The sequence below is a fragment of the Bison bison genome, unplaced genomic scaffold, assembly GCF_000754665.1.
Source record: "Bison bison bison isolate TAMUID 2011002044 unplaced genomic scaffold, Bison_UMD1.0 scf7180017864518, whole genome shotgun sequence".
Lineage (NCBI taxonomy): Eukaryota > Metazoa > Chordata > Mammalia > Artiodactyla > Bovidae > Bison > Bison bison.
The window spans coordinates 9,464,697-9,476,746 of NW_011495071.1; the positions used below are offsets into that span (position 1 = coordinate 9,464,697).

General features: G+C 59.2%; 1 protein-coding gene across 1 annotated transcript in view; it reads right to left on the reverse strand.

Annotated features, from left to right (window-relative positions):
* Nucleotides 1-431: 431 nt before the first annotated feature.
* Nucleotides 432-12,050, reverse strand: part of TRIM29 (tripartite motif containing 29) — a 26,902-nt gene continuing 15,283 nt past the window's right edge. Inside the window, exons 6-10 of the mRNA XM_010830472.1 lie at nucleotides 11,044-11,145; nucleotides 8,435-8,518; nucleotides 6,225-6,320; nucleotides 3,351-3,427; nucleotides 432-517 (exon numbers count right to left, since the gene is read on the reverse strand). Of these exons, the coding sequence (XP_010828774.1) occupies nucleotides 455-517; nucleotides 3,351-3,427; nucleotides 6,225-6,320; nucleotides 8,435-8,518; nucleotides 11,044-11,145 (422 nt within the window). The 3' untranslated portion in view covers nucleotides 432-454. The remainder of the gene's footprint in view (nucleotides 518-3,350; nucleotides 3,428-6,224; nucleotides 6,321-8,434; nucleotides 8,519-11,043; nucleotides 11,146-12,050) is intronic.

A 12,050-nucleotide genomic window follows, 5' to 3' on the forward strand; every position in this document is an offset into this window, starting at 1 on the left:
TTCTCCTGGGTCGGGGGGCAAGCTGCCAGGAAGAAGTGGCTCATGTGGATGGGAGGCAGGCAGCTCTTGTGGCCAGGTGCCTACTTACTGCATTGTGGCATAGGGATCCTTGGAGAGAAGTAGCCAACAGGCCTGGAGACAGCAGGGCTGGGCAGGGAAGGTGGGCGAATACTGCGTAGGCACCCACCACCGGTCCCAAGAATCCTGCCCAAGAGCAGGAGAGTGGTGGGTTAGGGGAGAAAAGCCCAGCTGTCTCCCACCTCCATCCGAGCACAGGAAAGATGGTGACCCTTAGTTACAGAGCAGGAGAGGCCTGCATGGAGCACGCTGACGAGGAGGAAGGGGGCGGCCAGGCGGCCCTGAGCTAACGGGCTGAGGGCAGATGAGAAGCGTAGCGAGAGCAGTCGGCGGGGAGGGCGGGGGTGGCGGGGCCTCGCTCCAGCCCATCTGGAACTCATGGGGCCTCGTTGGACCCGATCCCGTTGCCTTTGTTGACGTAGAAGGGCCGGTAGTGCGACTGTGTGGGAAAAGGAGAGTGGTTAGGAAGTCCGATGGCATGCGTCCCCGCCAGCCAGACCCCACACCCTCACCTCCACCAGGAAGCAGCAGTGGTCTGAACCCCAATAACCCTTAGGGCCCTGTGGCCTAACCTGTGAGCTCCATCTACCCTGGGACTGGGGTGGGCGCCAGTGGTATCACAGTCTCCGGGTTCACATCCTGATTAGAATTCTTTCCACCAGTTGACGGGTGAGCCTGAGCCTCAGCCTGGTCAAACGCTCTCTCCATGCCCAGGAAGCCCCTCCCAGCACCATCGTAGCTCCCGTTCATCCAGCGTTCTCTACTCTACAGACCTGGTGTGGGGCTTTCCACAGAAGGACTCACTGAATTTCCACAACCACCCAATTAAGTGGGTTACTATTAGGAAACCCATTTTATACATGAACAAACCAAGGCACAGAGAGGCTAAGCAACTCGCCCAAGGTCCCTTAGCTAGTAAGCAGAGGCACTGGGATTCGAACCCCAGCAACCTGGCTCCAGAACTCAACCCTCGCCTCCACCCATGGCAACATAGCACTTCTGAGTCTCAGGGGTTGGCCTCTGCTCTCTGCATCATTCTCCCTGACGGAACGGGGTGTGGAGAGGGTGAACCACCCCCAGCCCAACACAGACTGGGGGCCTCCCCCCTTGCAAGCCCCTCCACCTCTCTCATCCTGGTCCCCTCATCAGGATTCAGAAAGCATCTCTCAGGACAGAGAGGGTGACAACTTTCCTGCCAGCCCTGTGTATTACATCCTGCAGCAATTTCATGAAATCAGCACGCCCCTCTCCTCCCAATCACTTCATCAGGGCCCTGAGCAACCACTTTCCAGGCTGCAACAGAGCACATTTCAGCTGCAGCTTGCCCCTGAGAGTGCCCTGGACCCTAGAGGGTCTCCGGAAGTGGCTTTGCCCTTGAACTGGGTCAGAGCCTTGGCCCATCTCACACCACACTGACCTCAGGAGACCCCAAGGGCGACCCCAGCTGCTGCCCTGGGCCTGCCTGCTTGGACACCTGTGTCTACAGTAGCTCCTTGCCTATATCTGGTCCACCGTGGAACTGGGGGCCTGTGGAACGCGAGGGCTAAGAGAACTTAGCTCTGGCCTTGGTTAAACCACTCATTAAACAATGGAAGAGACAGAGATTCAGGGCAGGGAGAGATGGCCAAAGTTCCTCAGCTGCTTAGCAGGAGAGCAGGGCTTGGATCCAGTCTCCTGATCCCCAGGTGCCAGCCTGGACTCCTGAAGAGTCAGTAAGGTGAAGTGGGTAGGCCCAGAAATGGCCAAAGCCTTTCTTAAAGGAAGGCTGGGTCAAGCAAATGGATGGCAGGTCAGTGAATAGTGCTGTCTTATTGAGAGCTGAGCGGTGGGTGGGCACAGAGCCCCACGGCATCTGGGCAGGATGCTCCCAGCACATACACACCGATCCCCTACCTGTTTCCTCCCAGGCTCAGGGTCACAGCACATGAAGGTCAGAAGACTTAGGAAGTCATCCAGGCCATCTGCCCATGTTACAGATGGGAAAACTGAGCCACAGGGAAGAATGACTCAAGTTGGTGAGAGGACTGGGGCAAGAGCCCAGGCATCCTGACTCCCAGGCCAGCCTCTGCCCATACTAGCACCTGCCCGCATCCTCCCCACTGTGCTGGTGCCAGCTGGGGACCACAGAACCCTGCCCTGCCAGGCATCTCAAGGTGGTGACGAGTCTTCTGTGCTGGGACTGGGGCTCTGGGATGGTGGGAAAGTAGGGGCGGGTGGGGAAGGACTGAGCCGGGAACAGAAGCCTTCCTTTGTCTTCCCATGTCTGCTTTTTGCAGCCCTGCTCTTGCAGTGGCCCCGGGCCTGGTTCAAATCACACAAACCATCACTCAGTTCCATCGCCAGCAAATTAAAGATTCTCTTCTAATTAAACCAGCGTCAGTCACTCTTTGTAGCCAGGAGCAAATCATCTCTATGTTCTGACCTCCAAATACAAAGACAGCAGGGAGCCAGGGGCTCCAGGCCCTGTGCACACAGAAGCCACCTCCATCCAAGGCAGCTGACTGACCCCTTCAGCAGGGCCTGGCGAAGGCCTTGGGAGAGAGCATTCCCAAGAGGAGGCCCAGCCTCCACAGGCCCAGCCTCCAGCTGTCCATCAAGGACAGCCCCTGATCACTGAGGTCTTGGGCGGGGCTCAGTATGTCAGATCTACAGATATTAGAGATCAATCCCATCTCAGCACTGCATTGTGGAGTCCCAAAAGGGGCTCTGACTCATCCAGGGTCCCACAGCTACCAGGTGGTTGGACTCCAAGACCATGCTCCTTCTTGTCCTGCTCTTTGATGCCCCTACTCAGCAACATTAGCTATCGAATCTTAAATATCTCTATTCCCAACTTCACAGCCTCTGTTTCACCCACACTATCATCCCAATGGCCTCTATGCTGTCAGAACTAGAGATGCACCCCCAGGGAAGTGGGACTCGTGTCCAGGATGCCAGTCCCCCATATTCAGCATTTTGTCCACCATTCAACAAGCAGAGGCAGCCAACAACCATCTGCAAATTTTAAAAACTGCCCACTTTACAGACTAGAAAATCAAGGCCCAGAAAATCTGTGCTTACCCAGGCCCCCTGCCTATCAGGCCTTGTCTTTCTTTACTACCCTTTGCTGGAAGCTGGTGTTCAGGCCACTGCCTCCTCTCTCCATCCTGTGGCCAGGAGATATCACCATGTTCCCACAGGCCCTGGACAAGTGATGACCAGATGCCTCTGGGAGCCCCATTCAGGACCCACTCTGGACATGCTAGTGCCCAGGTGGGGGGCTCCTCACTCACCAGTAAAGTCTGCTTGCCGGATTTCCAGGTCTGGGGCTGGGCCTTGGGGCTCTGGCTCCTGATGAGGGAAGGGTAGCCTGGGAAGACAAGGGGCTCCAGTCAGAGGGAGTACAGGCTGGTGTCGGGGGCTCAGGGCTGGAGCAGCACAGATGCCCTCTCTAAAGTGACCTCCAAGCTCCATCCAGCCCATTACCAAGTGTAGCCGGGGGGTTGCCATGGAAAATCCTGAGGAGGTGGGCCGGAGGGAGGAGGCACCAAGGCAGACAGAAGGAGGAGGAGCAGGCCAGGTGGGCTGGGCCAGGCAGCAGGGGAGCATCACCCCAAATCCAGGCCAGGATCACACCACTTGCAGGGATCGCCACCCACACCCCTGCAGGCTTACCCCAGAGGCCCCTCTCCTTCCCTCCCCAAAGCCCAGGAAAGCCTCTTTATAAGCACAGTCTGCCCCATCTCCACCAGGAGGTGCTCATTCCAACTCCCCGACCCCTCCCCTGCATGGACAAGGCTCCCCATCGCCCGGCCTGCCTCCGGCCAGGCACTGCGCTGGACTCCACCTAGGTCTTCCCTGTTCCTGTTGTCCTGGACTGCACGGATAATAATCAGCGGTCAGAACTGGAGCCCAGGTGTGCTGGACTCGAAACCTACCCTCTTGTCCCACCTCCCCAGTTCATTTTCCTCTTTCCTGCTTCCCAAGCAGGAGGCTGGGGCCCAGAGAGTGGCAGTAATGTGGCTGTGGTCCAGGTTTCAAACAGCAAGTCCATGGGGCGCTGTCTAGGTCTGGGGTCCTAGAGATGCTAGTCCGGGGCAGCGCTGTCTGAGCCCACCTCCCCATCCCTCTGCCCCAGCCCAGCTGGTTTGTAAGGGGCTCCATCCACAGAACTGTGAAAAGCAGTATCAGCCCTCAGCCTGCAGAGACCGACGAGGCTGCCTGGGAAGGAATAGACTGTGATCTGGACATAGAGGAGCTCAAGAAATTAATAAGGTCTGTCTTGGCAGGGGCAGGCTGGAGCCCTGCACTGGGCTGCTTGAAGGGCAATGAGCTGGTCAGGCCCAGAACCACCTGCAGCACTGCCGGGCTGCCAGCGAGGCTGGCCCTTCCCAGGGCTGACACTTGGCAAGAAGGCAGAGCCAGAGCAGAGAACCTGGCTGTCTCCCTGCATCTGGGGGTGGGGGCAGCCTTGGAAGGAGAGGAGGAAGCAGAGGGTCCCTCAGGTCCTGAGCGGGAGGTTAAGACAAGGGGGGAATTCAGGTCACTTCTCAGTTCCCAGAAAGAAAACCCCAGGCCAGCCACGAGAGAGGTGGAGATGGGGTGGGGTGGGGTGTGGTCCAGGAGACCAGCCTGTACAGCAGAGAGTATCCGGGGCAGGTAGGCTAGGATGGTGGGGGGGCATGCATCCTCTGCCAGGGGGCTCTGGGGAGATGGGAGGGACCAGGACACCCTAGAAGTGGCAGAGAGCCCCATAGGATGTCCCAGTTGCCCTGCTGTGGGAGAGAAAAGAGAGGTGATGCAAAACAGGCGGGTACCAGGATTATTTTTAAACAGCCCACTGCCGTCCAGTGGTTTGGAAAACTCTGTGGTGGCCTGTCCCAAGGTGGTGAACTGATAGGGGACTTTCCCAGTGCCTGCCAGGAGAGAGAGAGCCGTTAGCACTGGTCCTAGCAGGGGCCAGAGGGGTCACCCGTCCTGCGGGCACTGCTGCTCTTGAAGCGCTCACTCAGCCCTCCCCAGCACCCCCAGAGTAGATGCAGGTGGGAGCCACTGGGCAGCCCATGCCCAGGACCCCCATCTAGGCCAGTTCTGAGCAGATCTGCATGAAGATGACAACAGGTGTCCCAGGGTCCTGGTGTATTTGAGGAGGGGCTCTCCTAGAGCAAGGGCCCCTCACCTGGACAGACTGTGGACCGCCAGGGAGATGTTGAGGAGCAGGAAAGCTCTGAATCACACCTAAGGGGGGGCCATCTTTCCTGCTTGGTGGCCTTTGAGCCACGCTTGACCAGAGAGCAGGGAAGGACCTGCTGGAAGCCAGACAGGCCAGAGCAAGTCCCATCGCAACCCTGACCTGGGGATCCTGCAGTCTGGGACCCTCTAGTCATATCCCCTTGCGGGTAGATCCCAGAATCCCACCCTGGGTAGAGGCTGGGACCCAGCCCAGAAAGGGCAGCTGGATAAGCAACTGTCTGAGGCTGTTGCCTGGGGGTCCACCTGCGCCTTTCCCACCCGAGCCCAGCCAGCCTGCTTATCCAGGCTCCCAGGCCAGAGGTCTGCCAGCTAGAAGGCAGATAGACCTGCTGCCTCCACCCCCAGAGCTGCCCCGTGGACCTTTCAGAAGAAACGTGAGGGCTGTGGGTCCACTGGGAGCTGGGGTCTGGCTCAGGCCAGCCCCTTGGAATGACCTCAACCCCAGGGGACAGGAGGCATAGACCACTCAGTCTTGTCAAAGAGCTCTGGGGGCAGAACCAGACTCGGGAGGGAGGCCTTCGAGATCACGTAGTCCGCCCGGCCCAGAGGGGACTTGGCAGGCCTCTGGCTCTGTGGGAGGCTGACAGGTGCTTGGGCCACAGGGTTCTAGAGTCACCTGAGGCTGGGAGTCACTGGGTGACAAAGTTAAATAAACTTTCTGCAGTAGGAAGACTCGGGAGTTAAGCCTGATGGAAGCCCCCGGGGATGTTGGGGCACGGGGTACAGAGGGTGTGGTGTGTCTCCCCCACCCCCGACACTGAGCCCTGTATCACAGTGCATCCTGAGGGACCCGCATGCGGTGGCCCAGCCCTCCTGACAGCAGAGACCTGATGGAGGCGGGGCATAGTGAGCAGAGACCAAGGCAGGGCTTACAGAGAGCCCAGAAGGCAAGGGCCCGATGCGGGTGAGCTCACCTTTCAGGGAGAAGGAGGAGCTGCCTTGCACTGCAGGCACGTCGTCAGAGCTCTGAATGGTGGAGGAGTATTCCCAGACCCGGGAGGTGTAGTTACCTGGTGGGGAAAGGAAGCAGAGTCAGCCCTGAGCGGCCTGGCACGTGGGGGTTGGGCAATGAGCAGAGGCCATTTCTGCAAATCTCTCCAGCCAGGAGGCAGCTGAGTCCTCATCACACCTCTGACCAATCCTTCCTGCCATCAAGCTGTCCTTCTAAAGCATCGTCCTGTCCTTACTCTCAGATTAAGGAACAAAGTCCTTAACAAGACCCCCCTGATGCTCCCACCCCTCTCCATCACCTCCACTTCCTGGCTTCCCCTCCCCGTCCCCTTCCCGTCCTCACTCAACACCCCAGCCAGGCTGCGCCCTGAGCTCCTGATGCACACCAGGCTCACTCTTGCCCCAGGCTTTTGGCACAGGAGAGTCCACCTGCCCCCCGACACTTAGTAAATTCATGCATTGGGTCTTCAGGCATCAGCTTCCATGTCATCTCCCCCAAGTCAGCGTGTGTCTCAGCCCCATGCCCCGTATCACACTGTAGTTACACGTTGAATGGTCCATCTCCCCCACTGGGTCTGTGGGGGCAGGTGGTGTGCCCGTCTGACCCAACCTTCCACCCAGTGCCCGGCACCTAGCCTGGTTCCTGGAAGGCGCTCACTGTCCGGCTGATGGATGAATGAATGAGTGAAGGAACAAATAAACACAAACACAAGCTAAAAGTCGGAGACGGAGACAGCTGCTACAAGCCCTGAAATTCTGTGTGCCAGGATGAAGCAGGCTGTGATGGTCCATTTGCAGATGGATATAAAGAGAACTGGGGACAGTGTGGCAGGGACACCACGAGGGCATTCGAGAGCCTTCCCCGGCCCCCACACATGGAGGCCTGCCCACTCCAAACCCTCCCTTTCAGCAGCTCCGAGCACCGCGGCTCCACTCAGTTGAGCTCACGCCACAGAGGCACCCCCAGCCCTGGAGATCTCCTGCTGCTGCCTGGGGGGGGGTCAAAGGTCAGATGGGGTGGGGGGCTGGCCGTCTGCCCCATCATGAACCCCCGCCCATAGGGATCTCTGACAGAGTCTGCATTAAGGCTCTCACTAAGCATGCCCACCCAAGGCTCCAAGGGGCCATTTTCTTTGCCCTCTCATCCATCCATTCATCACCCCCTCTTCCTCCCATTAAACAAGTGTTTGCTGAGCCCATCCTTCTGGACCCTGAAGTGTTAGCGGGGAACAGGACAGACCCAGCATCTGCCTTCACAGAGCTCACAGCGTCCGGTGCCTGTGCACACCCAATCCTGGACATAGAGGCCTGGGCACTGCGCTGTCCACGGTGCCCCAACCCCCAGATCTCCAGATCTACCAACACTCCCACTTCCTTCCTTGCTTCTCCAGACCCCTGGTGCTGTGTCCCCAGGGACTCTGGTGGAGCTGGCCCGAGTCCCCTCCCCATCTGCATGTGGCACACACCCAGGAGCCCCCCGAATCTGGGTCCATCAAAGGCTGGGCCCTGCCCTCGGCAGAGCAGTGCCCTCCGCACTTTGGGCAGAGGAGGGGACGCTGCACTTGGCAGCTCTCCCTGGGGAAGCACGTCTCCACCCCCATTTCACCCCTTCTGGGTCTTAAGGACAAGTCGCCCGCTTACCTCCTGGCAACCATACCTCCTGGGTCTGCAGAGATGGCCCATCCCATAGCACACCTGACTTTTCCTTGCCTGCTACCCTAGTCTGTTTTAACCAGTGTCCGACTTTCTGACACAGGAGTGCACAAATCAGGAAAGGTCCCCTGTGGACACCTGGCCTGCCACCTGCTGTGGGAAGTCTTCACACACCTCACCTTGGGGTCTGCTTTCCCCAACTCATCCTTCAGGGAGAAGACCTTACGGACTCAGGGATTCCAGTGATGCGGAGGTGCCTGGCTGCCTTTCCTCAGCCAAATGATGTCACACACACGCGTACACACAGGCACACGTGCAAACCACACGGACACACATACACATGAACACCCCCTAAGCTTGGTAGGACCCCTCCTCACCCATCTCCAGGCCAAGCCCACTTCAGCTCCCCAAGTCCACCTCGTATGGGGAGTCCAGCCCCCTGCCCGTCACCCAGCCCCCGCCTGCTGCCTGCATGGCCCCACACAGAGGCCCTGCCACCCTCTCGCGAGCCGCCTCCTACCTTTGGTACCATACAGGTTGTTAAAGTTCTTCTCCTTGGAGAGGCGGCTGGGGGAGGCTGGCTGGTACGAGGTCCTGGCCCCACCTGTGAAGGGGATGAGGAGGGGGCTGTCATCCCAGAAAGGGGGTCTGGGTCAGCCGGGGAGCCTGTGGCTCTGACTTCAGGGGTGTCAAGCAGGAATCCTTGCCCCCCCAAAACAGCCTGGGTCAGGACCTGGATTCCACCACCAAAACAGCACCCTTGGGTCTAGGATAAGGCGATCACATAATTTACCGTTCAGATCGGAGCAGTTTTGAGAGTGAGGGATGATGCTTGTAGTCAGGCTGAGGGTACCAGTGTAAACTTGGAGAGCCCTGAATGGACTAAGACGTATGGGCATCCTAATTAGGGGCTTTGAGGGTCACCAGAGCCCTGCTGCACCAGGCCCTGCGTGCTGAGACCCCAGAGGCTGGGTGAGAGGTGGGGTGTCTGTGAGGAAGCTGGGGCAGGACCACCGTGAGGGCGGCGGTGCAGTGAGGGCTGCCAGCTGGAGGGGCTGCTGAGCTGGGACCATGAATACCTCCCCACCTGGGTATGCTTTCCCCGGGGACTGGCCCTAAATGGCATGGGTTTCCCTCTCTCCCCTATTTGGGCTCCACAACCATCTGGGGAGAAAGGCAGAAAGGGGCTCCACACCCTCACTTCACAGATGAAGACATCGCATGCGTGCATCAGAGCGCGCATCGGCTCCTGCCCTCTTGTCTAACCAGCCCCACTCCTGTTCTTGAGGAGAGCAAGCATGCTAAACCTTCACACCTTCAGTCCATCCCTCTCGCCCCTCGCCCTCTGTCCATCACAGCCATGCCCTCTCTACCAAGCCCTCAGCCCCTCTTTCAGGGAGCCTAGAAACTAACCTCTCCTCCAGAAGTCTCACTGCCCAGCCCTACTGCCCCAAAGCTCCCGGACTAGGGCCGCTGGCCCCGCTTCCTGACCTCTGTGCTGACTCTCCTTGGCCCCTCCCTTGTCTCTGTCTTGAGCCTGGGAGCCCCCAGAGGGCAGATTTCCTCCTCCCTCCTGCCCCGGGTGCAGGGGCAGAGACTGGATGAACCTGTTTCTTCTGCCTACAAATGTCACAACCTGACTCACGGTCGCAGAATTGGAGGCTCTCCTGGCAGCTGAGCCCAACCCCCTCCTTCTCAGGTAGGAATACGAAGGGGCAGTGACCAGCCCAAGGCCACCGGGCCCTGGCTCTCCAGTGACATCTGGGTGGGTCCATGCTCCTTCCTCAACCCCCCCCATTATTACTCGGCCGCCCTCCATCTGCAACAGAGCAGGCCAGACCCGCAGGGCCAGTCGGGGTCTGATACCACCCTGGGTCTGGTCCTCAGAAGCTGGTGAGCCAAAGGTCTGAACCATAGCCGGGGATGCTGGGACAGCTGATCAACACAGCTCATCTTCCCAGAGAACTAGGCACGAAGGACAGCGCCCCGGGGGAGGGAAGGAAGTAGAACTCGCCTGGCTGGCCCCCACTAGGAATGTAGGGCAGGGTACCTGCGCCCAGCTGCCTCGTCGGAAGCCCAGGTGTTGTTTTGACATTGGGTGGGGCGGCCGAGGTTCCTCTCTGCTGAGCTCACCTCTCCAAATACCCTCTGGGGTCCCTCCTCCCCACTGTGCATGAGTGTCTGAGGGTGTGAGTCAGTGCCCAGGGCCTCAAGGCTCCCCCTCCCGGCCCCTGGTGTCTTCCCCAACTCTCCTGTCTCCCCCTTCCCTACATACCCTCTCTTCTCCTGACCCCTGACCTCCAAACACACACGTGCATGCACCCCTCTGTCTACCGGGCACACCCACCCTTATGTAAGAAGCGTCACAGTGGTTTGTTTGTTGCTGATGCCAAAGAATGTGACGGGCTACCGCAGGGCAAGGACAGGCCGGCGCTGGTCTCTTCCCTCACCCAGCTGGGCAGCCGCCCATCAGGCTGGCCCTCACCCGGGCCTGGGAGGGAGAGCTGGCTGCCTGGGGGAGGGGGAGTGAGGAATTTACAAGAGCAGCCCTTGATCCCTGCCCCCACTGCCTTGAGGAGCAGGATGGTTCTGGAGGAGCTAGCCCTCCTCCAGGACTACAGAAATCTAAGCAGAAGCAAAACACAGCTCAGCCTGGTGGATGGAAGTGGATGAGACTGTCAGGAGTCCCTCTGGAAGGAAAGAGAAGGAGGTGTGGGCTGGAGGTGGGGGTGGGGGGTGGCACAGGGCAGGGGAACCAGTGGAGCAGGTGCCAAATGGAGAGCAAGAGGAGGTGCTGGTGACTGCATCAGTAAGCAGGCACAGGGCCTCCCGGGTGGCTCAGTGGTAGAGACGCAGGAGACATGGGTTAGATCCCTGACGTGGGAAGATCCCCTGGAGAAGGAAACGGCCACCCACTCCAGTATTCTTGCCTGGGAAGCCCCATGGACAGAGAAGCCTGGCTGGCTACAGTGCCTGGGGTTACAAGAGTCAGACATGACTTGACGTTAAACAACAGGCAGGTCCAGGCAAGGACCTTCCCAGGCAAGTCCACGAGGGTCGCCCCCTGGGGAACCGGGCTACATCTCTCTTGGACCTGCTCTCAGCTGCAGACCCGCTCCCTTCTCTTACCCTTGGGTGTCAGATACATGGAGTATCTCTTCATGGCGTCTGGAGCACTCCACTCGCTGGTGTAGCTGTTACTGTAGTTGTTCATGTAGCGATGGTCACCACCTGGGAAGAAGACAGCTCGGGTCAGCAGAGGGACAGGTGAGGAGGACGAGCTGGCCCACTGGGAGCATCACTGAGTCAGCCTGTGGCCCCTCTGCCCCAGGGAGAGGCGAGGCCCCCAACCTCAGAGACGGTGGCCCCCTGCCCTGCACCCGCTCTGGCCCTGAGCTCCTGGTGGGTGAGGGAAGGGCTCAGTGGGCCATCCGGCCTTGCTGGGACTGGTTCCTATGAGGAGACGGTGAGCACAGCATTTTGCAACTAACGAGGTGCTACTGAGTTCCATTTCTTGTCTGATGTGTCCATCAACCCTTGGGCTGGTATGAAGATACCAGGGTGGCAGATAGGAAGATTGGGGCTCAGGAGGTGAGTGAAGCCACTGCCCAGTGTCACATGGCCCATAAGGGCAGATTTGGGATTCGAGTCCCCATGCCCACTTCCTGGCTTTGTCCCAGCCACTGCTGACAGCCCAGGGGATGGAATGAGATCCCAGCACTGGCCTCCAGGCCCAAGGATCCAAGTGGCTGAGTGGAACCGTGCAGAGGGGAGTGAGCTACTCAGAAGGGGCACCAACTGCCCCCTCCTGGCACCCACCATCAGAGCCCTGAACCCGAACAGACCTGTGGCTCCACGCTTGCCCTCCACCCCGTTCCTCTCTTGCTACTTCCCTTCCCTCTCCCTCTCTCCTGGGCAAGAGGAGGAGTGGGGGACTTAGACCCTCACCCTTCATCTCCATCACGTGGGCCAAGCAGGGGCCTGGTGCACAGTAGGCACGTCATGATGATATTTGTCCAGCTCCCTCCCCACCAAGCCCAGGAGGGAGATGCCCTGGTGTCTCTCAGCCCCCGAACCTTTGATGGTGAGAACTGAGCCCCTGGCTGGGTGGACAGACCGCCATCAAGGAAGAGAGG